Source organism: Gracilinanus agilis, chromosome 1 (genome assembly GCF_016433145.1).
Source record: "Gracilinanus agilis isolate LMUSP501 chromosome 1, AgileGrace, whole genome shotgun sequence".
Lineage (NCBI taxonomy): Eukaryota > Metazoa > Chordata > Mammalia > Didelphimorphia > Didelphidae > Gracilinanus > Gracilinanus agilis.
In genome coordinates, this window is record NC_058130.1 from 56,359,770 (window position 1) to 56,382,350 (window position 22,581).

At 40.7% G+C, this 22,581-nt stretch overlaps 1 protein-coding gene across 1 annotated transcript in view; it reads left to right on the plus strand.

Annotated features, from left to right (window-relative positions):
• The first annotated feature begins 573 nt into the window (after positions 1–573).
• The window catches only part of SYN2 (synapsin II), a 262,231-nt gene continuing 240,223 nt past the window's right edge, over positions 574–22,581 (plus strand). Inside the window, exon 1 of the mRNA XM_044666461.1 lies at positions 574–986. Within this exon, the coding sequence (XP_044522396.1) occupies positions 574–986 (413 nt within the window). The remainder of the gene's footprint in view (positions 987–22,581) is intronic.

Below are 22,581 nucleotides of genomic sequence, written 5' to 3' on the forward strand. Positions count from 1 at the left end.
GGACTCTGTCTCCCCTAGACCCTAACTGGTTCTGGGCTGACTGGTCTGGAGCACGACGCGGCTGGGCTGGGGTGGGAGGCGAGACACGCCGGACCGCTAAGCTGCAGAGGGGCGCTCTGGGATGCGCTCTGCGGCTGGTGCGGGGCTGGGCGGTGCTTGAGGCGGGGCGGGAAGGGGAGGAGTCTGCAACCTGCCGAAGTTCCCGCCCTCCATTCTGGATGCACATTGACAGCTCCAGTCGGTGGCAGCAATCCTGTCAGCTGGCTAGCTGGGGAAGCCGCGGGCTGGCGGGCGGGCTTCGGAGCAGCAGCAGCTTCAGTCACAGCCTCAGCAGCAGCAGCAGCAGCCAGAGCGCCTCTCCTAGGCAGAGCCCAGCGCTGCCCGGCAGCGTCGCCCTCTGGGTGCTGAACGCGGGCCGCTGCCCCCTTTCTCTGCGGGGCTAGAGGCCAACCTGCGCGCCCTGCTTTCCTGCCTGCCTCCGGCGCTCCGGCAGCTGCCCCGGGCTCCATCTCCATCTCCTAGTCTGCGTCCGTCTATCTCGGCTGGGCTCGGCTTGCCCGCTCCTCCGACCAAATGATGAACTTCTTGCGGCGCCGCCTCTCTGACAGCAGCTTCATCGCCAACCTGCCCAATGGCTACATGACCGACCTGCAGCGGCCCGAGCCACAGCAACCCCCACCGCCGCCCCCAGGGTCGGCCGCGGGCCCCGCTGGGCCGCCGGCAGCTGGCTCCCCGGCCCCCGAACGAAGGCCGCCGCCGCCCCAGGCGCAGGGGCAGTCCCATCAGCCTGCACCCCAGCCGGCCCCGCCGCAGGCGCAGCCGACAGCTCCGGTGCAGTCCATGAGCAGCAGCTTCTTCAGCTCCCTGTCCAACGCCGTGAAGCAGACCGCCGCCTCGGCTGGGCTGGTGGATGCCCCCTCCAGCACCCCGGCCGTCTCCAGAAAGTCCAAATTGCTCCTGGTCATCGATGAACCACACACTGACTGGTAGGTGGGCCCGTACTCCTACTACTGGGCCACTGGGCTGGCCCTCCCTTGCCCCAGCCCCGCCCGGCTGCCTAGCCGCTATCCCTGGTGCTGACTTCAAGGCTCCTTGTCCTCACTTTTAACACCGAGGCCACTTGGACTAATCATTCATCGTCCCCTCATCTGCCTCCATTTCCACCATCTCTCCACTCCCCTCCCCCTCGCCAACTGGGCATGTTTCGTGAATGGGAGACTGGGTGGACTTGGTTTGTTGTGGATTGAAAAGGAGCGGGAGTGGAGGGGGAAGGTATATGCTTGATCCTGGAAAGGTTGACAGCTAGCTGAGAGGGAATTTGACATGGGTCTAAAACTAGGAAATGTGATGAGCTGGAGATTTGTTCGTCAAATTCCAGATCATGAGGGAGGACCCTAGAAGCTTAAACTAAGGAAATATTAAAAAATAATAGGAAGTTCTACTTTACACAGCAGGTCATTAACTTGGGGGAATGTTTTAACTGGGTTTGTGACTGTGTAAAAGACAGGTTCAAGAAAGATTAAGATAAAATTGATCAGTAAGAGATCTCCGACTGGTTATCTTCAGAAAGGGCTGGCATGTTTGGAGCACATCCTTAATATCCTAAGGCTGACCACAGAGAGAATGATTAAGCTTTCCCACAACTTGTCCCTTGGTGCCTCTGCCATTGACAGAAGGAGATTTCCAGAACTGTTATTCTTGTGTAGGATTTCCTGTATTCATATCATCCTTTGCCACCTTCTTTATGTGTTTTTTAGTTCATTCATTCATTTATTTATTTTTGCTCGTCCCTCTCTGTGTTCTTCTTTTTAAGACAGAGATTCTGTAAGTATGATTGATGTTGGTGTTGGTGAAATGAGATATGGAGAATGCAAGAATGCCTATTACTCAATGTGGCCCTTGTGGGGAGCTGTCTGTATAACTGTGAGCTTATCTGTCAGTCTTTTAATATTTTTTTCTACTCCCACCATGATGGCACAAGGGCCCTGAGGGGCCATTCTCAGGAAAGGGCCATCTGGTGCAAGGTGAAGTGAAAGGTATATAGGCAAATTAAGAATAGAGTAGGGAAGACATTTAAAGACAATTATGGTGTCATTCATTGGTAGTTCCATTCATTTCAACAAGTCTATTGAGCACCTACTGTTTCCAACACTTTGATGTAGCGCTAAGAGAAAACATGGCCCCTGTCTTCAAGGACCTTAAATCTTGCTAGGGACATGTCATCTGCATGAAACAACCAAATGAAAATATAAGGCAATCTATAAGTATCCAAAAGAATGGTTAGACAAGAAGTACTACAGGAATTCCAGATAGGGAAATGTGGTTTGGCTTGGTCAGTAAAGGATTCATGAAGGAGGTGAATGTTGATCTTTATCTAAAAAAAATAGGGTTGGAATAAGGAGAGCAAGAATGTCAATGACTCTCACACTTGGATTTTTCATTGTAGGGAACCAGACCCTCCTCCTTCCTGGTTCACATCCTTACTGTATGTATGTATGTATGTATGTATGTATGTATGTATGTATGTATATATATATATATAAATAGCCTTTAGGTACAAATATTTTATTATACCTCTACTGATTGGTATGTATGCTGTGGTCTTCCTGCAGGACTAGATTTTAATTTGTGATACTTTAGTCTTCAGGGTTTTATAGTCATCTCACTTAGGATTGTTGATCTTATAGAAAGACTGCTGGGCATTGGACTAGACAATTTGGCTCGATGCCTCTTATGTTACCTCACCATAGCCCCAGACGCTTATGCAAACTGAAGCTGCAGAGGACATCGTGTGTTGAATACCAACTGTTTGATTTTTTCTGAAGTTACATTGATATATTAATATACCATTTAGCACAGTGCCTAGCACATCATAGGCACATATTTAATAAATGTAATTGACTCACTGACTAAGATTTATCAAGCCTGGAGACTAACATCTTTGGCAGAATTTCCCAGAATTCCAAGGTTGACATTCATTAGAAATGTGTTCAGGCTCATTTAACACCCTGGTCATTATTGATAAGTGGCTATAGTGAAATATTCTGTGTGAAATTAGATGCAGATGTGATGCGTTTCAGGTGCCTACTCAGGGCAAGTGTAGGGACTTAATTAAAAGGTGCTCAAGGTGCTAAATGATGATTGTATGTGTGTGGTGGAATCTGCTGCTACTTAAATTTAAGTTTCTGTCAAGGTGTTGGGCTAACAGGTGTCATTTATGCCTCATGTGAATGTTGCAGATAAGAAGCAGGCATGCGGCACCCACCCCAGCACAACTGTGGTGTTCTGTTCTCAACTGTATGGCAGACAGAAGGAAGCAGAAGGGGTTTAACATGTTAGTTTTTGAAAGCTGTGATTTTAAGAAGGTCTTAAGTCAGGCAGGCTTTCAAAACAGCTAAGATGATGCATGGCCTTTTGAATTTAGATCTATTATATTTTGTTGTTAGTTAGTTGTAGAGGAAAAGGGATCTGGGCATCTTACCAATGACCAATATGTATGTGTAGATGATGGAGGCAAAGATTTGTGCTGGTAAATCTTTAGCAATTGGGTCTCTGAAAAAAATGTATGCAGAATATAATTAGTTTAATTTGCATTATTGACATTCTTCTCTTTCACTTTATCAAGTCTAAAGTCAGTCCACAAAACAATAAATCAAGCCCTGATTTGTAGGATTTGTTGATCTCTTAGGTGTACATATTCACACAGAAAATTTAACAATCAGCTACAGCTAGCCAGTTCAAAATGGTTCCAGAATACTCTTGAGTAGAGGGAGGTGGAAATGGAGAAGGTCTTGGGTTATTTTTTTTAAGAGAACATTGTATTTTATATTTTATTGCTTTTTCACAACATGGCTAATGTGGACATATGTTTTGTATAACTTTATTAAAAAAATAAAAAGATCATTGTATTTAAAAACTATATTGAGACAGAGATAGCATTGTATAGTAGAAAGAAAATTGGGGGTATCTAGGTAGTTCAGTGGATAGACAAGCCTGGAGATGGGAGGTCCTGGATTCAAATGTGACCTTAGACACTTCCTAGCTTTATGATCTTGGACAAGTCACTTAACACCGATTACCTAGCCTTTATTGCTCTTCTTTCATGGAACTGATAGTATCAATTTTAAGACAGAATGTAAAGGGGTAGGGAAAGAATATTGGCTGTGGAATCTGAAGAATTGTGTTCAAATCCTATGTTCTGACAGTAGCTGTGTGACTATATATATATATCTCACAACTCTCTGGACCTCAGCTCCTTCAAATACAAAATTAGGTTGTTGGACTATATTACCTCTACTCCTCTCAAACTCTAAATCTATAAATTATTATAGGCTTTCAAAATTCCTTTTAAAAATTGCAATTGATATGATAGTAAGGATATCAAAAGTTCCATAAAATTATTTTAATACACACCTGGTTTTTTGAGTTTCATTTTTCCAAGCTTGAGGAAACATTTATCTCTGTTTTAATATTTGTGTATAAAGAAAAAGAACCAATTTGGGAAGTGGTGGCATTAGGAGAGTAGAGTAAAGGATTGTTATAGCCCAACTAATAATAGGTACCTGTGCTCACAGAGCTTCTTCTGTCTAATTTAATTAAATTTCTGGTGCCTTGAAAGAGCATCCATGATGTGCCATGTATAGTCTAGGCACTGTGTGTGTGTGTGTGTGTGTGTGTGTGTGTGTGTGTGTGTGTGTGTGTGTATGTGTGTGTGTGTAAGGGATCAATCTTTTCCTGACCCTTCCAAATAACAGAATTGAAAACCACTACAATAGAGCTTAATCTTGATTAGCCAGATGCTGGTTACCAAAGGATCAACATTATAGGAATGCATTGGGGTAACTAAGTATTGAAGTATATAATGTTTAGACTGAGGTCAGGAAAACCTGAGTTCAAATTCAGCTTCAGATACTTAATAGCTCTATAATTTTGGACAAATCACTTACATACCAATTTATTTGGTTTTCTCATTTATAAGGTAGAGATAATAATATCTATAGTACCTACTTCAAAAGGCTATCTTGAGGGGCAGTAGGTGGCTCTATACATAGAAAGCCAGCTCTGGAGATAGAAAGTCCTGGGTTCAAATCTAGCCTCAGACACTTCATAGCTGTGTGACCCTGGGCAAATCACTCAACCCCAATTGTCTAGCCCTTATTGCTACTGCTCTTCTGCTTTGAATTGATGCTTAATATTGATTCTAAGATGGAAGGTGAGGATTTTAAAACAAAAGATTACTTCAAAGCTCAAATGAACCACATGAACCTTAAAGCACTATATAAATGTTATCAACAAGATAGGGACAGATGGATAGAGAACCATACCTGGAGACAGGAGGTCCTGGGTTCAAATCTGGCCTCAGATACTTCCTAGCTATTTGATCCTGGGCAAGCCACTTTACCTCCATTGCCTAACCCTTACTGGTCTTTTACCTTAGAACCAATACACAGTATTGATTCTAAGAAAGAAGATAAGAGTTTTTGTAAAAAATAAAGTAGATAGTAAGCTTCTTGAGGGCTTATACATAGTAGCTTATGATGATGATGATAGCTAACATTTATAGAATATAGTATTCAGTTTTCTGGCTGCTTATGCTTCGCTCCAGAAATAGGTTTGGATTGGTCTTGAGGACTGGACTGAATTGCCTAGGACTATGCCTGGCACATTATAGATGCCCTTTCAATGTGTAAAAAATTTAATTAAAATAGATGGCAGAAACTCTGTGAGCATAGGTACCAATTATCAGTTGGATTGTAACAACCCTTTATTCCACCCTCCCAATTAAACTATTGACTATTGTGAGGTTTTGGTGCTCCCTATTATTTGATTTCATGAGTAGTATCTTATTTTGATTGACATGATCAAAAGTGGGCTATAACCTCCACTCATTAATTTTATAGCATCCTTCTTCTCATTAAGTACTAGAACTAGAAAGAACTATTAGATCATGGATTGTTTCTCCAGGACAATATTGGGCCCACCCTCATTTGATAAGGAAAGTAAAGATTTTTTTTTGAGGGAAAGGTAGATACTAGGTGACAAATTACTTTTTTTTAACCCTTAACTTCTGTGTATTGGCTCCTAGATGGAAGAGTGGTAAGGGTGGGCAATGGGGGTCAAGTGACTTGCCCAGGGTCACACAGATGGGAAGTGCCTGAGGCCAGATTTGAACCTAGGACCTCCTGTCTCTAGGCCTGACTCTCAATCCACTGAGCTACCCAGCTGCCCCTGACAAATTACTTTGGATACTTTAGAATATATTACATTGCTTATTTGCAAGGCTGTTCTTACACAGCCGCTGTAGCCCAAGATCATACTCATCTTCCTGTAAGATGGAATCAACTCATACCTTAGTACCCTTTGCCCCTGAGGTCCTTCTCTCCTTCTATTGAGAGAATGGAAGGTGATCATTTGAAAATCCCTTTTAGATTTAAGGAGTTGGCCCAGGGCAGCCACTTTAATATTCATCACTGTCTCTGGTAGGTCTTCCTTTTTGCCCTTGGGACTTTCTATTCTTCCACCTGGCTTCTGGGACACAATATGCCCATCACTTCAACCTTGTTCCCTAATATCCTCCCCTCATTTTTCAGCTTTTTTTTAAAGCGTTGTATTCCCTCATTAGATTGTGAACTCCTTGAGGGCAGGAACTGTCTTTTCTAATCTTTGTATCCACAGTGTCTGGCACATAACAGGTGCTTAATAAATGTCTGTTGCCTATTAGCTATTAAAAAAACACCCTTACTCTACTAAGTATTGACTCCAAGGCAGATGAGAGGTAAGGGCTGGGTAGCTGAGGTTAAGTAACTTGCTCAGGGTCACACAGCTAGGAGGTATCTGACAATGGGGATGGTGAAAGGGCTAGTAACCATACCATCCAAAGATTGGTTGCAGAAACTGGTGACATTTATTTAGTGTGGAAAAGAGGGCAACCTAAAAGCTACCTTCCAGTGTTTGGAGGGGTTACCATGGGGCAGAGAATGGATTTTTTCTGTTTCACTTTCCAAAGAAAAACTAGAAGCAATGGATGGAAGAACCAGAGAAGTAAATCTGGCTTACAGAATCTAAGGGATTCTAGAGACCTCCAAGTCCCTGCCAAGTTTCATAAGTGATCGTCCAGCCTCTGAAGACCTCCAGTGACAGAGAACCCAGTGACTCCCAAAGGTGTCAATTCTGTCTTTGAATGGTTTGAAGCATTAGGAAGCATATCTTTACATCTAGATTGTTTGCCTCTCTTACCCTTATTCCACGTGACAGTCTTTAGAAAATTTAGAGTGTTCTCATGTTCATTCCGAAGCCTTTTCTTCTCCAAGGTAAACATCCCCAGTTCCTGAGCAGGGCAGAGGCCATCAGAACTCTCATCTCAATTCTGGACATTTTGCAGCCTAGGTTTTTGGTAGGCAGTGTCAACAACCATTTGTTGAAATGGGAGATGAACCTTTGACAGAACTGAAACTAAGGATAGGCAAGATTGGCTGCTGCTCATAGTATAATACTTGGGGGGTGGTGAGAACTGAGGGAATCTCTTGAAATAATTTTTATAAATGGACATGCAATGTTTCTAATGCTAGAAAATTTTACTCTCCATGGCATGTTGATTTTGATTTGGGGATAAGCCAAGTCATGGGCATTATAGGAGAAGGCATAAAGTTTCTATGCTACATTGGAAGTGCCATTTCAAAGCCTTGCTGAATTGCTTTGTCCTGGTTGGGGCTTTTGGCAAATTCCACTCTATAATGTTCCAGGTCTTTGAGTGGTCCCCAGTTGACTACTGGAAAGAGAAATATTGCCAAGGGGAGGGATTGAAGGATATAAATCTGAATGTAGCTAGGCAGTGAATTTCTATAAGCAATTTGTGTGAACCTGGCTGCCTAGGTTAGAATAGTCTCCCAAAGGAAGTCGGCCAGGACAGTGTCTAATGATGTCAATTAAAAAAAAAGTTTTGGAGGTGAGTGAATATTGCCCAGCAGGCTTCCATCTGCCATTTTGTTTTGGAATGACCTGTGGTGAGGTAATGGTAACACTTTGAAGAAACCCAGTTAAAATGTTGGAGTGGAGATGTGGTGTGATGTTAACACCCTTCTTTTTTAAGCACATAGCTGACAATCACATACTTGTTCTTTTGACTGTGGCAGACACAGGAGTAAAAGACTTGTTTGGGAGGAGATGGGCAGAGTCCTTTATTTAAGGCCAGAAGGCTTGGGTTCCAGTTCTGGCTCTGCCACTCATTTGTTATGGAAGTCATTTAAACCCTTTGAGCCAACTTAGTTCATCATACTGTATATTCTTCATATAGAAGAATGGGAAAAATAATAATACTATTGATCTTACAGCATGGTGGCAAAAATCCAAAGGAGATAATATATTTAAAGTAAAGTGCCATAGATGTTGGATTATTTATTTAAGATATTACTATTAACTGACATTTAAATACACAGCACTTTTAAGGTTTGCCAAAGTGATAATACACATTATCTTGTTTTAGGCACTCAACAACTCTGTGAAGTAAGAAGTACAAATATTCTTATCCCCATTTTATACTTTAGGAAACTTGGGCTCAGAGAGACATTAAAGTACTTGTTCATGTCCCACAGCTAGTGTCAGAGGCTGAGTTCAGACCTGGCCCTTACTGGTTCTCAGTCTCAAAAAGATGTAGCTTAATATATAGGCCCCAGAGAGGCGGTTGGGCTTTTAGGGAAAAAGTCCCTGAACTTAGAGTCAGTAGACTTGGGTTCACAGCCCTGACCTAAACCTATCAGCTGTGTGTCCCTGGGTAAGTTTCTTCATCCAGCAGAATTTCAGGTCAGCTCCTTGAGGGCAGAGAACCATTTTTTTTTTGTCATTGCGTGTTGTATATATCATGTTCTCAATACATATTTATGGGTTTGAATTGAATATATAAAATGGAGGGTCAGTACTTGTACTACCTATGAGATCTGTAGGCAATGCAGAGTTAGCAGAGTGAATTACTCCTCTACGTATGTGGTCACATGTGTTTCTAAAATATGCCTCAGGTTTATATGGGAAATGTTCAATCATGACATTTTTTGTTATCCTATTTTATTAAATGTCTTTACTTTGAACTAATTGTGTCCTCTGACCGAGAGAAAAATTAAACCTATTGATGGGGGCTTATAAACTGCAGTTTATAAGCTCTAAATATAGCATTCTTTCCAGGAAACCACACTACCTCTTGCAAAATAAATACCTGCATGCCATGAAGAATCAAAATTTTTTGATTTAAAAAGCTACGCATCTGCACGAGTTATATTTAACAGTGCCTTTTATTATGCCCTTCATGCATTATGTGCCAAGCAGCTGCCTACTCTGCTTATTCCTACTGCTGGCCCTGATAACTCAGTGATTATAATATTATCCTACAATATTGCCTAAATCAGTCAAGATCCTAAGTCCAGAATCATATCGGGTTAAGCACCCGCTTTGATTTAATTCCTTGATCCGCTATGGATCATGAGTCACTACCTCTCAATTTAATTCAGAATGCATTTATTAAATGGGCCAGGAACTGTGCTAGAGTCTAGGAATGCAAAGACAGCATCCCTACTCTCAAGGAGTTTCCATCTCACTGGGAGAGGGGAAGCAAAGATTAGAGAGGGCAATACAAAGTAACACGGGGGATGATGGGCTTTGGAGAGCACCCACGCCCATGGAATCAGGAAAAATCTCTTGGAGGGACTGACACATGATATGAGCCCTGAGAGGAAGGAACCAAGCATTCTAAGCAGTAGACATGTATAGGAAGTCCATTCCTTGTACATGGAGGGGGGTAGCCTGTAGAAAGATTCAGAAGTGGGAGATATGGGTATTTGTCAGTGTTTCAAGTGCTCTCCCTCTTAGGGACCTTGTCTTTGCTGATGTGGTCCCATTTTATAATACAAGCTACGGATGTCTTTTGAATATGGGTTCTTTTGGGAGTAGGGGGAAGACAGTGGTGAGGCTTAGGATTTCCAGAACAGTATCAGAACACTCATTCACAGGTTGCATTCTCCCACAAATAGGTTCCTTCCTGAGAGTATTTTAGAGATGCTTTAAGAAATCTGTCCCCAAGTAGATGAATTTTTTTTTGCATTACCAAAAGGATTATTCCCTTTAAGAAGGTGATTCTCAGCAAGGATCCCCAAAGAGTGAAATCCTGCCCCTTCCCCCCAACACTTTAGTTTTTTCAAAAAATGAGCTTCCTCATAGATTTTCAGGAACAGTTCTCTTGTGTGAAGGCAAAGCATTGTCGTCACTAGTGCCCTTCCCAACAGAAGCAGGGCCTCCTGTTCCTATGTGTTTAGAGACAGATACTCCTGGTGCGCATATGTGCGTGCTTGTCTGGGAGGCTTGTCTGCGAGACAACTTGATGCTGCATGATGCGCAAGAGGCATTGTTCATCCTGTGTTTTAGCCACCCACACAGATCCAGCTGGAAACTCAAAAGCTGTATGCAGCTCTAGAATGAAGGCTGGAATGGCAGGCCCAGCCTAGGCATTATTACTCACCAAAGGAGGCTTCCTTGTGGACACAGAAATTCACCATGGGGTCTTTTTCCCTCCCTGGGGCAACTTCTCCCCCTCTCTCTAATGAAGGGTTCCCTTGGCTTATTAGAGTCTAGTCTGGTTCTCTTTGCTCTGTCTCTCCTACAGAATCCCATGAGGGTTTGGGGGTTCTTAGGCATATTTCTGTGGATGGGGACTGACATGCATTCACAGAGCACCTTAGTTGTGAACAAATCTTAATAATGAGATAGAATGGAAGAAAATTTAAAAATATTGATATGGGGATTTATCTGCCTGACTGTACTTTCCAGGCTCTTTATTCTTTGTACAAGTAGCCAAGTGCAGAATGGTATAGGGAACTCTCAGGCTCCTTTGGAAAAAAGGTACTTTCCATTTATTCTAGGATTTTTATATGCCACCTTTTACCCCTTCTTATTCTTCCAGGCACCTGTGCCTTGCTGGAAAGGCGGGGGAGAATGATCAGGTAAATTCAGTCTTACTCTGTGGGTAACCTAGAATCTTACCCTTCCAAAGAACATCTGCATTTTCAATGAATAATTTAGGAGGGAAAGTCAATGATTTTTGAAATATTTCAGGCATTCTCAGCTCACATAATACGGTATATGGAAGGAGAAGATTATTTTGGGATGAGGGAGTTTCTCTTTCAGAGACATAACTAGAATGGGGCATTCAGGGCTTTGTCTTGGAAAGGGTAATTTAAAGGACGTCAACTGAAAGCTTCCTCTTCTGTTCAGCTCCGGCTCATTTCCCTGCCAGCATGGTGGAGGTAACAAGTCTCATCCATCACCACAGGCATCCTCAACTATAGACAAAACACCATGCTAGTCCCTGAAAGAGCTATATAGATAAATAAGTCATGCCTTCTGCCCTCATGGAGTTTACGGTTTGGTTTCCTTCCATCCTTTTTTTGCCTTGTGCCCAATTCTCTTAGATGCTTCTTATTTCATTTTGGCTTTCTTCCCTTTTTGTCTTGTCTGCCACATTCTGTCTCATGTTTTATTTTTGCTGCCCTTTTTCTTCCTTCCTTTATTTTATATACTCTTTCCCATATCCAGGCGGGTTAAGCCAGTGGCCACAAATTGCCCATTGGTCATTGTACTTGTCAACCTGGTCCAGCCATGGCTTTGAGTGAGCAATAATTGAACTTGCTAATGTTTTTGCTCCCCCCACTCCCAGCAGTTAAATAGGCATTAGCTGCAGGAGCAGGTTGGATTTGGGGCAGAAATGAGTACGTATGCCACACCATTCAGTGCTTAGAAACGACAGCTTCATAAAATGTTAGAATAATTAGGTTTACAATAGAACTTTACAATATGCAGAATGTTTTTCTTATAAAAGAGAGACATACAGGGAAGGAAAAGAGGTCAGAAGAGAACTTGGTTTGAATTCCTTCTGTGCTTTTTGGTTCATTAAAGTGCCACAAGTCTCATTTTTCTCATCTGTAAAGTGGGAATCATAATCCCAAACTTGGGGTCATTCTGAGATTGAATGACTGCTTATCAAATATGTTATGCTATCTCAGACCTAGAGTTAAAAGGAACCTCAGAGGTTATTCTGCCCAATTCCCTCATTTTACAGATTAGGAAACTGAGGCCAAGGTTGGTTTTAACCTGCCCAAGGTCACATAAATAGTGAGATGGAATTTCAATCCTGGTCCTCTGACTCCACAAATAAGACTTGTCCCATTTTACTATGTTAAAAGACTTATAATGGAGGTTAATGAAAGAATTGAGTTTTAGGCTGGAGTTGAATTAGATGACCTTTAACTGCCCTCCTAATTCTCCCATTCTACGATTCTATAGTCCCTGTGAATATGAAATCGGATAATAGTTTAAGATCTTCCCCACTGGATGGGGTGAGGGGAATGTTGCGTAGAAGACTCTGAAAGGCTATAAAAAACTCTCCAAGGAATATAACACTAATGGAATTTCCCTGACAAGAGCTGGGTTTTCTATTGTGGGTTGGGAGCTGTCCAGTGCCCCTAAAAGCACAGTAGAGATTCTGTCTTCACCTTGTCAGTGCTCTTCTGGCTTCTTTGGACTTCTAAGGAATAGAGATGAAGAATTAGCTTGGTCACAGAGGATTCCCAGTTCTCTTGCAATTAAGCAGACAGCTTCCCAGGTAGGGAGGGGACATTCATTTATAAATGAGTTTGCTTGGAAACTAACTGACAAAGCCAGTGTTTTCAAGGGTAGGAATTGGAAGAAAAGATGAATGTATCCCTGGCCCTGCCAATGCATGAAGCCTCCGGAATTGCTGAGATGGCATTTCATGGCACCATTAGCACAGGCCTTTTCAATCGGCAGGAGTTTGCCAGTCTCATAAACATCAGCTGGTGGAGAAAAGTGGGAGCAAAAAATTTCTCAGCATTTCCCTGGTTTCATCTTTTTTTGGCATCCTAGGGTCTCAGATTCAGAATTGGAAGAGGCTTTAAAGATCATTTAGTCCATTCCTCTTATTTTCCACATTATGAAACTGAGATTCACAGAGGAGAAATGACTTCCTCAAGGTCATTTGAGTAGTTAGTAGCAGGACTGAGATTAAAATCCAGGACCTCTGCCCCCAAATCCGGCTTTTTCCTTCACTTACCCTGCACCCTAATAAAATGTGTATGGAAATGCAAAAAGGTATTTTTCATTTGTAACATTTACCCACATCTAATTTTTCTGTTTAAAAATTGGAAATCTTTTAGAAGATGTCAGCATGGGACATATCCTCATGACCAAATCCATGAACGCCCTTCTACCCAAACCTTCTATTCCTCACATACTTACCATTCTCAACTCCAAGTTGTGTTTCCATGTGTATTTCCTGGTTCCTCCAGCTGCTAAAGCCTCCTCTATTCAGATTACCCTCAGATACCATTATATCTGGCACATAGCTAGTTATTCACATTCAATATTGGTTATACATGTAGTCATGCAAAAAACATTTCTGTATTTACCATGTTTTAAAACAAAATACAGACAACCCCTAATAAAAACAAAAAAAAATAAAGAAAAACGTTTTTTTTAAGGTATGCTTTAGTAGCATCTCAGTGGATAGTGAGCCAGACCTGGAAATGGGTGGTCCTGGGATCAAATTTGACCTCAGATACTGCCTGGCTGTGTGACCCTGGTCAAGTCACTTAAGCTTACCACTTTTCTGCATTGGAGACAATACTTAGTTTTGATTCTAAGATGGAAGGTAAGGGTTTTGAAAAAGCATGCTTAAATCTGCATTCAAAGTCCATCAGTTCTTTTTCTAGTGGTGGATAGCATTTTTCATCATAAGTCTTTTGGAATTGTCTTGTACAATGTTCTCCTGGTTCTGTTCACTTTGCTTTGCATCAGTTTATATGTCTTTCCAGGTTTTTCTGAGAGAATGCTGCTTGCCATTTCTAATAACACAATAATATTACATCACAACTATATATCACAACTTGTTCAATCATTTCCCAATTGATGGACATCCTCTCAGTTTCTAATTCTTTGCCCCCACAAAAAGAGCTGCTACAAATATTTTTGAACATAAAAGTCCTTTTCTTTAAAAAAAATCTCTTTGGCATACAGACCTAGAGTGGTATTTCTGGATTAAAGGGTATGCATTTTAAAAAATGATGTTTTACTTTCCCAATTACATGTAATAATTTCCCATATATGTTTTCTGAAGTTGTAAGATCTAAATTGTCTCTCTCTCTCCCTTCCCTCCCCTCTCTTGGAGATGGTAAGCAATTTGATCTGGTTAAACATGTATTATCATGCAAAACATACTTCTATATTGTTCATTGTTGTAAGGGAATACTCATATAAAACCTAAACTCTCAAATAAAAGCACAAATAAACTAAAGTGAAGAATTGTATTCTTTGATCTGCATTCCAATTCCAACAGTTCTTTTTCTGGAGTTGGATAGCATTCTTTGTCATAAGTTCTTCAGATTTGTCCTGACTTATTGCATTGCTAAAGAGTAACTAAGTCTTTCACAGTTGCCGATCATACAATATTGCTGTAACTGTGTACAATGTTCTTCTGGGTTCTGCTTATTTCATTCTGCATCAGTTCTTGTAGGTCTTTCCAGCTTTTTCTGAAATCATTCTGTTCCATCATTTCTTACAGCTCAATAGTATTCCATCACCATCATATATCACAATTTATTTGGCCATTCCCCAATTGATGGACATCTCTTCAATTTCCAATTCTTTCCTACTATGTAGAGAGCTGCTATAAATATTTTTGTATAAGTAGATCCTTTTTTTAAAAATCTCTATGAGATATGGAGATAGTCTATATAGTACTGGTGTTATTGGATCAAAGGGTATGCATGCATGGTTTTATAGCCCTTTGGGTATAGTTCCAAGTTGCTTTCTAGAATGGTTGGATAAATTCACAATTCTACCAAGGATGCAATATTGCAGAGACCATACCATGTTTTTGTTTTTCTCTGAATGCTCAGTGCTTATCACTGCCTGCAATATGGAAAGTACTAAGAAATGCTTCTTGATTGATTGAATTATTTAATTTAATCTTCACATAAGAACTAGAGGTCTGAGAGATCATTTGACCTAGTAGCCTAGTGAATTAAACACTGGGAAGGGGGAGGTTTCAAATCCAGCCTCGGGCACTTATTAGTTGTTTGGCCTTGGGCAAATTGAACCTTCTCATCACCTTAATCTCCTCACTTATAAAATGGGGATAATAATATCACCTATATTCCAAGATAGTTGGGAGGACCAAATGCATGTAAAGGGTTTTATGAACCTTAAAGGGATATATACATATTAGTTTTTATGACAGAGCAGTGTCCTGGCCAAGATTACCCAGGGAATAAATGGCAGAGTCAACTTTAGAACCCAAATCTTTCTAAATCTCCTGGACCAGTGCTCCTTCCATGACTCCTGCTGCCTTTTTGCTTTCTTAGATTGATTTTGTTTTGACCTCAAAGTTCTGTGGATTGATTGGAAATCACTTAAACTGGAAAGAGCCTGCTTGGTTGCTGACAGCTGCTGCGTAGGATGGTTGAAAAATAAAGATTTTCTTTTTTCCCTGTGAATTTCTGCTAATGTTCTGGGATTTGGGTGACTATTTCTACTCCCTTTGGATTGCTGATCTCTCAGATATACAACATATCAGGGAGATATGGAGTTGTCATGAAATTGGTTTTGTAACCCAGTGTTCTTTCCACAGCTTGTTTGTATCCATTACTCTAACCTATACACCCATTTTTCATTCACAGTGAGGAGGGATGAGTGTTGGCTTTTAGTCTTCATGAGTAGCCATCCTCCTCTCAGTCTCCTTCATCTCCTGCCATCACTTCTTAGTCAATCACAGTCTGGCCTCACTGGCCCAACTACAGTTCCATGGAGTGTTCTGGCCCAAAGGTAGATGGAGAAGCACAAAATCAGCTTGGTGTAGTAAAGAGGATACCTGACTTGCAGACCGGAAGACCTTATCTCATACACTTATTAGCCATGCTACTAAAACTTTCTTGGCCTCAGTTTCCTCATTTGTAAAATGAGAGATATGGACTCAATGACCACTAAGTTTTTTCTTTGCCCCATCCAAATCTATTTTTCAGTGAAAGAACATTCTGGTCATTAGGGAACATGGCTGCTGGCTTTACCATTCAAAGGCTATATAGGTTCCAAGGGAACCCCTATGGTTTTTTATAGACACTTCAATATTGTCCTGATGGAGAGATTTCTGAGGAGTACTTGCAGTCATGGTGGTACACCCACCTAGAGTCTAGGATTACAGAACCATTGGATTCAGAGTTGGAAGGGATTTTCAAAGTTATCTGGTCCAGTTTTCCTCCCTCCACTCCCAGATAAGGAAATTGTGACTCATGGACATAATTTGCCCAAGTTCACGTAAGTGGTTAATAAGTAGTAGAGGTTACCCTATACCAGTGGTTCCCAAATGTTTTTGGTCTACTGCCCCCTTTCCAGAAAAAATATTACTTAATGCCCCCGGAAATTAATTCTTAAAAAATTTTAATAGCAATTAATAGGAAAGATAAATGCATCTGTGGCCATCACCACTTCCCTGGATCACTGCAGCACCCACTAGGGGGCGGTGGCACCCACTTTGGGAATCACTGCCCTATACCAAGATAGGTATATGACTTAAACATGAGTGATAGTATAAGTAAATTAGGTGACATTGGAATAGTATACCTGTTAGATATATGGAGAAGGGAAGAATTTAAGACCAAGCAAGAGAAAGAGAACAATAATAAATAAAAAAAGGAAAAAAGTAGGTGAGGTAAGTTTCAAACCTAGAGCTTCTGAGCCAAATCCAGTGTTCTTCCTTCTATACCACTGACAAAACACATAAAGGAAACATCTGGAACTCTGAAGAAATGAGTGTTGACATCAGGCTCGATGCTTAGAAAAATGTAGGAGTCATTTTTAGAGAACTTATTGTAAACACACACACACACACACACACACACACACACACAATTTCAGGGTTACTTCCCATTGTCACAGAAGAAGAAACCAGAATTTCAGAGAGTGTTGGCAAAGACATTTCAGGTGGCAGAGGACCCACATTAAAAACCAATTATGTTCTGATGAACATTGAAAAACTTCCATTTTTCTGGTGTTGCTTAGAAAACTAGGGTGTCTCCCTATTTTCTAATCAACTGGAAGGGACAGAAAGATAAACCTCTCTTAAGTAGTTGTTACTTTTAAATTAAAATGAATTGTAGCAGTTTATGAACCCAGCATATGCCAGTGAGACTAGAGAAAATTTCTATGATTAGATAAAAGCTAGATTTTCCATGTGATTAAAGGGCACCTTAAGTATTTCCCCTGTGGTCTTTTATTCTCCCTCAATTTACTTGAAATCCTTCCATTAGTGGTTTATTAATTTGGATCTTGAAGACTTTTCTTTTTAAACTTTACCTTCCGTCTTAGAAGCAATACTGTGTATTGGTTCCAAGGCAGAAGAGCAGTAAGGGCTAGGCAATGGGGGTTAAGTGGCTTGCCCAGGGTCACATAACCAGGAAGTGTCTGAGGGCAGATTTGAACCTAGGACCTAGGGTCTCTAGGCCTGGCTTTCAATCCACTGAGCCACTTAGCTTCCCCCAGATCTTAAAAACTTTTAAGGAAAATTCAGATATTCTTGGGAAAAGTAATGCCTTGAGCTCTTTATCCAATCCACTTTGACAAGAATTTATTTAAGAGCAGTGGGGATAGAAAAAGAAAATGAAATCTATGACCTCTAGAAGCTTCTATTCTATTGAAAGACCTTATAGTCTATTGTTATCAGCCAGAATTTTGAAATATACTAATTTATAATTGTAGTAATTTACTGCATAAGTAATGTAGTTAGCAAGGCATTGTGGGAATGGAAGTAATTATTGGAAAGGGAAGGGGGAAGGTGTTGAGGATTATTTCCCTTTCAACTTGTGATGGGCCAACTCTCTTTTGAGTGTCTGCTGATAACCATCACTTTGCTGATGAGGACAAAGTAACACCTTTATGCTTTGTTTGGGGGCATGGAAATGGTTTGTGGAAGGAAGGGAATTTGGAGGCCACTTTTGTGGAACACAGTTGTTATATCTGATGATTTGTCATTTGCTCTAGAAATATTGCTTTTTGCTCACTCCCCCTTAGCCTTCTAGGGAGTCCAAGACTAATAAGCACTCACAGGCTCACAGCTGCCCCCAGGCAAGTTTATCTAGACAAAATCAGGTTAAAATGGACAAAATATATGACCTTGAAATAGGAAAAGATATTACAAAAGGTTAGCCTAAGGATATGTGCAGAAAGCAGGGAGCACATCTCTAAGGAATTTGGGGATCACTTTATCCAATCCTTGCCCATTTTACTGAGGAATAAATTGAGCCCCAGAGAGGTTGTGGCTTAGTCAAGGTCATTCTGACAGCAGAACTGTGAGTCAGAGCCAGATCTTTTGATTTTAAATTCATTGCTGTTTCCCACTTGCCCATGCTATATTGAGTATGCCCTATTGTCTTTTTATTCCCATTTGGGTTTATAATTATTATTAGGTACTAAGTGTTGGGGTAGCTAGCTGACAGTGGATAAAACTAGAAAAAATTGAGTTCAAATCTGGCCTCAGATACTTGCTCATTATGTGACCGTGGGCAAATGACTTAACCTTGTTTGCCTCAGTTTCTTCATCTGTAAAATGGGGACACAAGAAGGAAATGGCAAGCCTCTTCAAGATCTTTGCCAAGAAAGTCACTTGGACAAATTCATGGGATCACAAAGAGTTGGACATGACTGAAGGACTGAACAAAAAAAAAATAAATGTTAGATATCACTGTATGATCTACCCTCTAGATCTAGTATAGTGCCTTGCACATAGTAGGTGCTTTAAAAAGATATGTTGAATTATACTGACCCAATACGACAGTTTCTATGTCTTCAGGGTACTCTGAATTTGCTTTTGTGTAAAAAGGAAACAGCCAAAGATAGTCAGCATTAAATGGAAGGGCAATAAGACCTATTAGAAACCTCTCTTGGGCCACAAAGGAGAATGGGGTTTTAAAACAGCCAGAATTCTCTGTATTTTTTTTAGAGCAATTTAATTTTCATAATTAAACTGGATTTTTTCAAGTTTCAACAGGATTAGCCCTCAGCACAAACATGAAGGAGGCCAAATTTGTGGTTTCTTTCTCCCTGTAACCCTTTCTGTTCTCCTTCATTCATTAATAATGGACCTATTTAGGGTCCATTGTCCTTAGTCAGGTAATGAGGGGAATACACATACCTACTGAGGGTCTGCTGTGTCATAAGCAAGGTATCCAATGAGGTGGATCCAAAAAGAAAAAACATTCTCCTTCCCTCAAGGAACTTGCTATCCAGTTGGAGTTCCCTTTCTCATGGGTACCCAGTCCTATCAAGTTGGTCTCTCCTGCCACTTAGAGAGTAAAATAACCCAAAAAACTCATTCATGTTAGTGTGAGATTTAATATTTAACTTTTCCCAGGAGTACTTGAATTTTAAGAGGCTCAGAAGAAGAGGGCAATCAGTGTTTCTTCCAAAGAAATGATCTAGTAATGGTAGAATTTCAGGCATGAAAGGTGTATTAGGGGAAGGAGGGAGGGGCTTCCTGCTGCCCCTGAAATCCCATCTAGGAAGTAACCAAGTGGTTGTAAACTCAGGAACAAAGATTTAGAGCTGGAGAACTCTTAGAGGTCATTGAATTTAATCTCTTTATTTTACAGAGTTAATTTAGAGTGTTGAATTTGGAGTCAGAAATATCTGAATCTGGCTCTTATTAGTCATGTAACTCTAAGCCAATAACAATCTCTGAGCCTCAGTTTCTCTATCTATAAAATGGGAATAATAATATCCATATGACTTACCTTGCAGAACTGTTGGGAGGCATAAGGGAGGGAATGTGTATAACAAGGCTATTTGCAAACTTCCAAGTGCTATGTAGATGTCAGTTATGATCCTTAGGGGACCAGCTGTCTCAGAACATCCATTTCAGAGCAAGCAATTGAGTGGCAGCATCATAGTACCTCCTGTTGCCTGACCTACCTGCCCAGTGGTTCAGCAGTCAGTCATTATAACGGTCACTAGGTAGACATGATAATGGCAGGGGCTGCATCTATCACACTGATGGAAGGAGTTTTTCATTTGTGGGCTCCAGGCTAGCCAGATCTTCTGCATCTCTCTCTTCAGTTTGGTCCAGGGAGGAGCCTTCTCCTAGCAGAAAGGTAAGACACAGAAATCTGCAGAGTTAAAGACAAGGGAAAGTACCCTGGACTCAGGAGTTGGGGGACCTGGATTCTAGCATCATCTCTGCTGCTAATTTGCTGTGTGACTCTGGGCAAGTTCCTTCTCTTCACCTCAAAGATCGAAGGGGCTGGACTAGACAACCTTGAGAGTCCCTTCTAAATGTAGCATTCTTTGGTCCAACAAAGAAGACAAGCCATCCCCAAGATCTTAAGCTAGTAAAGCTTAAAATAGCATTAACATTTTTTAAACCCTTTGTCCCTGTATTTTCAAACTTCATAATACTATATAAACATTAATTCTTCATCTTCATCTCCTCCTTTCCTACCACGACTACTTACTTGATAAAACAATTATGGACAAAACTGAGGTTGGTCTCTTCCTTTCTGACTTAAAAAAACCAAACAAACCCTTACCTTCTGTCTTAGTATAAATCCTACAACAGAAGAGGGTTAGGTAATCTAGGTTAAATGACTCACCCAAGATCACACAGCTAGGAAGTGTCTGAAGCCACATTTGAACCCACTCATGGACTTTTTTGGTATATTCTTTTCCATCTCTGGTGCCCCTGCATTTCTATCCCCAAAGTGCCTTTGTGCCCTTCTCTGCCTACCCAGAATCCTACACTGGCCGTTGGGCAGCCTACTCTACTTGGGCATCATTCCCAGTACAATTACTCTCCCGAGTTCCACCCCCAAATAAAAATATTCATTCTTACCAGGATATTTAGAGGAAAACATCTAATGACATTAATTCATTCAGAGATATTAAGCCCACTTCAACTGGTAATCCTTCTAGGGACATTTCCATTCCTAACTGGTATTAGCATTTATCTAGTGCTTTAAGATTTGCAAAACTCTCCACATATGTTATGTTATTTGATTTTCATAATAAGACACTTAGGTAGGGGCTATTACTATCCCCATTTTACAGATGAGGAAACTTTAAAAAAGGAGATTTTTTTTCTTTCTGGAGGAATAAATGTCTAATAGTGTAGGTTCAGCAGAATAAAAGAAAAGTGATGAAACACAGTGTTTGGAGCCTTTTTGGATGAGAAGGAAGGGCACAGAAATGATATCACACAGATGACTGCCAATGCAAAAGTTCTGGAGACTGTGGAATTTATTGCAATTTAATAAACATTTATTTTTTAAATAATTTTTATTTTTTAGAAAAGTTATTATAGTTACATGATTTATGTTCTTACTTTCCCCTTCACCCCCCGGCCTCCCTCCCCTTTAATAAACATTTAATAGTAAAGTGGCACAATGGATATAGTGCCAGGCCCGAAGTCAGGAAGACTCATTTTCCTGAATCCAAATCCCGCCTCAGACACTTGCCAACTGTGTGACCTTGGGCAAGTCACTTAACCCTGGTTGCCTCAGTTTCCTCATCTATAAAATGATCTGGAGAAGAAAATGGCAAACCACTCTAGTATCTTTGTTAAGAAAACTCCAAATGAGGTCATGAAAAGTCTAACACAACTGAAAAAGCTGAACAGCAGCAGTGCCCTACCCTCCCACCACCACCAATTAAACCTTACAATCTCAGATCCCTTTATACAGGAGTATAAAGTGTGGATTTTGTTGGTATTCACTTGTTTTAGTCGTGTCTGACTCTTCACAACCCCATTTTGGGGTTTTCTTGGATGTGATTCTCACCAACAAGGAAGAACTGATATTTGAAGTAGAAATGATGGGAATCTTGGTGGAGCAGGGGAATGACCATTCTATCTTGGGATTCCTGATAGAGAAGTAGATGGAAATTGACTGTAGTGGGAGATGTAGCCTAGATTTTGGTTGAATAGATTTCAAAACATTTGGAGAAATGATAGCTATACTCCCATGAACTAAAACCTTGAAGGATATTCAACCTATGGGGGACAAAAAACTCAAAGGAATGAAATTCTGAAGATACCCAAATGAACAATATTTCCAAGGGAGGAAAAGTAGGAGTTATGGATGAACATAAAACTTACTGACCAAACTCAGATTTTGAAAAGATATGTGGCAGCAAAGGTAAGGAATAGAAGGTGAATACAAAACATGTCAAAGTCCTTTAAGGGAGATGTCCCTTTAATTTTCACTGAGAACTCTCAAAAACAAAACTCTTACTTTCTGTTTTAGTAACAATTCTAAGACAGAATGTCAAGGTCTAAGAAAATAGGTTTAAGTGACTTGCCCAGGGTCACACAGCTAGGAAGCATTTGAAGCCAGATTTAGATCCTTCTGACTCCAAGTGTGGTGCTCAATCCATTGTGCCACCCAGCTGTTCAAGTTCCTTTAAGAATATTGTTGGGAATGCTCAGAATGGTGAAGAAAGCAAGGGAAAAAAAGATTCCTTTTTAAAGGTACATTGGAGGAAAATCAG